Here is a 5,281-nt window from a genome sequence, read left to right on the forward strand (position 1 = left end):
GATTTATAATTGGTGGTTGAAACATCATGATTCATCGAATCCATATTTATAATAAATTGATGATGCAATATATTTTTATCGTCTTTCTTATTCTCTCCTTTCTTTCCTCATCTCTATCTATGTACGTGTCCTATGTATCGTGTTTCCGTACGCGACACAGCTGCCACAGATATTGTATTTCGATACTACATTGTGGTACATGATAAAACATTTAAATATTTGATAATTGAATATAGTTTTACGTTCGATGACCGTTCGACGAGCGTTCATTCCCGTTCGACGAGCGTTTGTTTCCGTTCGACGGGCGTTCGTTTCTGTTCGATTACCGTTCAATTACCGTTCGACGAGCGTTTGTTTCCGTTCGATTACCGTTCAATTACCGTTCGATGACCGTTCAACGGGCGTTCGTTTCCGTTCGATTACCGTTCAACGGGCATTCGTTTCCGTTCGACGGGCGTTCAATTACCGTTCAATTCCGTTCGATTACCGTTCGTTTCCGTTCGATTACCGTTCGACGGGCGTTCGTTTCCGTTCGACGGGTGTTCAATTACCGTTCAATTCCGTTCGATTACCGTTCAATTCCGTTCGATGACCGTTCATTTCCGTTCGATGACCGTTCAATTACCGTTCGACGACCGTTCAACGAGCGTTCGTTTCCGTTCGACGGGCGTTCGATGACCGTTCAATTCCGTTCGACGAGCGTTCGTTTGCGTTCGATGACCGTTCAATTACCGTTCGACGACCGTTCATTTCCGTTCGATGACCGTTCGTTTGCGTTCGACAGTCGTTCGTTTCCGTTCGATGACCGTTAAATTTTATATTTTATATGTTTTATATATTTTTTATTATATTTTTTAAATTTTATATTTTTATTATATTTTTTAAATTTTAAATTTTATATTATTATATTATTATTTTATTAGACACACACACACACACAAATTGTATAATACACGCACACATTTTAAAATAAATGTTATATTTAGTATTGAAAAGAAATGTATTTATTTACGCGCCTCTCCTTGCGTTCCCATCCCTTGCGTCTCTCTTGCGCTAGTTGTAAGTATAGCGATATCGTTCTCTCTCTCTTTCGTACGCGCTATCGTTCCAACAATAAGTCTCGCGTTAGTTGTAAGTCTCGCGATATCTTCGTTCTCGCTCGCACGCGTTATCTTAGCTATTATCGTTCTCTCTCGCACACGTTGTTCTCGCGATATTATAGTTCTCTTTCGTATGCGTTCTCTTCGCGCTATTATCGTTCTCTCTCATTCACAAGCTCGCCGCTATCACTCACTCACTTACCTTTGCGTCGTCCTGCTCCCACCTATGTGGCATCTTACAATGCATCATCCTTGTCCCACGTTGACGCCATCCTTGTCGCACGTTGATGCCATCCTTGTCGCACTGTCCTCTTCACAAACACTTTACGCTATCCTTTTCCCACACGTAGCGCTATTCTTCTCACACCACCGTCTTCTTTCCGCGGATCCCCCCTACCCGCGCGGACCCCCTCGTCCATCGCTCGCGCCGCGGATCCCCCCTACCCCCGCGGACCCCCTCGTCCATCGCTCGCGCAGCGGATCCCCCCTACCCGCGCGGACCCCCTCGTCCTTCGCTCGCGCCGCGGATCCCCCTACCTGCGCGGACCCCCTCGTCCACCGGTCGCGCCGCGATCCCCCCTTCCCCGCATGTGACGTCATCATCCCCCGCGTGACGTCATCATCCCCCGCGTGACGTCATCATCCCCCGCGTGACGTCATCATCCCCGCGTGACGTCATCATCCCCGCACGTGACGTCAACATCCCCGCGTGACGTCATCATCCCCCGCGTGACGTCATCACCCCCCCCCGCGTGACGTCACCCCCCCGCGCGGTTCCCCCTCGCCCCTCACCCCCCCCTCGGAGCCCCTGCGTTAGAACCGGCTTAATCTTACTACTCGCTGCGATACTTGCAACGATGCAACTTGCATCGCCAACTCGCCAGCTCGAGATTTCGAGGATTACATAGCTATTGTATTCAGAGAGATAGGTAAGATACAATAGACCTCTCAGGAGAGAAGGGGACAGAAGCTAATCTATCCGTCTTCCTCTGTAAACCGAAGATGACCGAACGTCGAGCGTACACGGATGAGAGCTTATGCCTTAATGCGCGAAAGTGGTGGGGATACAAATCGTGCCGCCGCTGGACGCAGCGTATGCAATCTGGTAGCCTTGCGTCGGACGCTACACGGAGGAATTCAGCTCACTCTTGGGTTGCTTCGCCTCCGATTTTGGATTCCACGAGGTCGCGCCGTTGTTAAGAAATTGATCCATCGATGCGTCACATGTGTTCGATGGAAGGCCGCTGTTCCACAACCTCTGATGAGCAGTCTTCCACGAGAACGGGTAGCTCCTGCCCGCCCGCTTCTCCGGACCGGAGTCGATTATGCCGGGCCAATTCTTATCCGGACCAGCAAAGGGCGAGGCTACCGAGCGCACAAAGGTTTCATTGTCGTTTTCGTCTGTCTCAGCTCCAAGGCGGTTCATCTCGAGGTGGCATCGGATTACACTTCGGAGGCGTTCCTGCATTTCGCCGCTTCACCTCTCGTCGGGGTATCTGCAGCGAAGTGTATTCCGATTGCGGCACTAACTTCGTCGACGCAAGTCGAGAACTTCGGGATGTTCCACGCATCGTCAGCCGACGGCCGTCGCATCGCTCAAATCACTGCTTCTAACGGCATTAAATGGAAATTTAATCCACCCGCTGCTCCTCATTGTGGCGGACTTTGGGAGACGGCAGTGAAGTCTGTTAAATATCACCTGCGCAGAATCATCGGCGAGACAACCCTCACCTTCGAGGAAATGAGCACTTTCCTCGCGCAGGTTGAGGCATGCCTTAACCCACGCCCGCTACGAGCACTCTCCGATGACCCCGACGATTTGACGGCACTCACTCCGGGACACTTCTTAATCGGAGCTCCTCTTCTGGCTGTTCCTGAGCCGTCACTCGTCGACCGTGTCGACAATTCACTCTCCCGTTGGCAACTCCTGCAGAAGATGCGCGATCACTACTGGCAACGGTGGTCGCGAGAATACCTCCAGACGTTGGCTTCACAACCAAAGTGGACAAGGAACGAGATCGGTCCCAACGTCGGAGCCCTGTGCTTAGAAGTACGCTCCGAAGCAACGCCACCGAGCCGATGGCCCCTCGCTCGAATCGTTAAGCTCCACCCTGGGGACGACAACATCGTTTAAGTAGTCACCATTCGAACATCCTCTTCGGAGCTCGTTCGGCCGCTAACAAAACCAGAGATGCCAGATTCCGGCCTTTTGGTAGCATACGATAGCATGGAGGAGGGACGCACACAACTTCATATCATGTCCGTGTGCGCGACTTCGGGCGGTGTCGGATATTAGAAGGAGATAAAAGATGATTCTCTCTTTTCTCGCTCGAACAAGTGACGTCGTCAACGATACGACATTCAGCATTCAGCAAAACATGAAATATATCAAAAATGTTCGAGTTCGAGTCTCGGCTCATTCCCTGATTTTTTCTTGCCCATTTTCATTTTTTATACCCGCATAAATATAAAAATAATAAAATATATGTCCACTCTTGGCCAACTTGTACGTTTTTCTGTTTTTAATAAATGCTTTATTAAAATATATTTAAAATGTTTTAAAATGTTTTTCTTTTTTAAATAAATGCTTTATTAAAATATATTAAAAATGTTTTAACAAAAATGAAAAACAAAGTTAAATAAACTTATTTTTTAATTAAATCTATTGCATTTATATTTATATTTTATAAATATACGTGACGTGCAAGTTGTTGCTCGACGGAAACCGCGAGAAGGTGGTGGTATCTTCCGTCATGGAGAAAATTTAAACAATTGTTATTAATTAATAAAAAAATATAATTAGAAAGTAATATTTTACAATATTGTAATGAATATTTACGTAGGAAGATATTCGAATATTAACACTATTACAATATTAAACAAACAATTGTTTATATTTTCTCTAAGAATATAGCAGACAGAAAGAAAGGAAAATTATGCAGTGAGAGTTGCGATTACATTTAATAAAGGGGATTCATACTTCACTTATAATATTTTAAATAATAAGAGTGAAAATACATAATTTGAAAATTCTGCTGCAATTAGCGAAACGCATATAAATATATATACAGTGATGGGAAAAAATTCCGGAACGGTTGAATATTTCATAAACTATGCACTTTAGAAAGAAATGTTTCAGACGAAAGTTGTATGGCTTGAAGGGGGCCATAAGATGGCGTCATTGGTTTGACCTTGAAAAGTCGTTTGAAGGTCACGTGAAGGTCACCTTCAATTTCTTAAATGGAATCCCCTATTTTTTGTTACTTATTCTTGTAGCTTATCTCGAGAGATTTCCAAAACACTATAATAAAGTATTTCTTCATTGAGTACTTTTCGAGTTATGAGGCTTGAAATAATTTCTTAATTTTACATAAACCATAAAATATCTAGTAAAATATTCATTTTTCGATTATCTTACCTTAATACTTTTATGTACAAAATAATGAGAGGAATCAATTGGTGTAAAGAAAAAACATAGTTGTTTCGAAGAAAAAATATGTAATTTGCAATTAACAATTACATATTTTTTCTTAAAAATAACTATGTATTTTCTTTACACCAATTGAGTCCTCTCATTATTTTGTACATAAAAGTATGAAGGTAAGATAATCGAAAAATGAATATTTTACTAGATATTTTATGGTTTATGTAAAATTAAGAAATTATTTCAAGCCTCATAACTCGAAAAGTTCTCAATGAAGAAATACTTTATTATAGTGTTTTGGAAAGCTCTCGAGATAATCTACAAGAATAAGTAACAAAAAATAGGGGATTCCATTTAAGAAATTGAAGGTGACCTTCACGTGACCTTCAAACGACTTTTCAAGGTCAAACCAATGACGCCATCTTATGGCCCCCTTCAAGCCATACAACTTTCGTCTGAAACATTTCTTTCTAAAGTGCATAGTTTATGAAATATTCAACCGTTCCGGAACTTTTTCCCATCACTGTATATAACACTATATAAATAATTTATTGAAAACAACAGAGATAAAACACAATTTATTTACAACGGATCGCTATGTATTTTTTTTTTCATTGCGGCAACATTTCAATTCATTTCATTAGGTTGCTTCTTACTCTCATGGAAGGAATTGAAATGCTCACGAACGTCGAATGCTATAAATCAAGAACAATGCGTGTTCAATCTAAAAGTCTCAAATCTAGTAATTAATTATATG

The 5,281-nt window shown here is 43.0% G+C and overlaps 1 protein-coding gene across 1 annotated transcript; it reads left to right on the forward strand.

Moving 5' to 3' along the window:
* Positions 1-2,658: 2,658 nt before the first annotated feature.
* On the forward strand, positions 2,659-3,234 carry LOC145964845 (uncharacterized). The gene has a single exon (XM_083088007.1). It carries the CDS (start codon positions 2,659-2,661, stop codon positions 3,232-3,234), a length of 576 nt encoding a protein of 191 aa, XP_082944133.1.
* The last annotated feature ends 2,047 nt before the right edge of the window (positions 3,235-5,281 follow it).

This window comes from Camponotus vicinus, unplaced genomic scaffold (assembly GCF_025532165.1).
Source record: "Camponotus vicinus isolate PSW18456_S1 unplaced genomic scaffold, iyCamVici1.0 SCAF_14, whole genome shotgun sequence".
Classification (NCBI taxonomy): Eukaryota; Metazoa; Arthropoda; class Insecta; order Hymenoptera; family Formicidae; genus Camponotus; species Camponotus vicinus.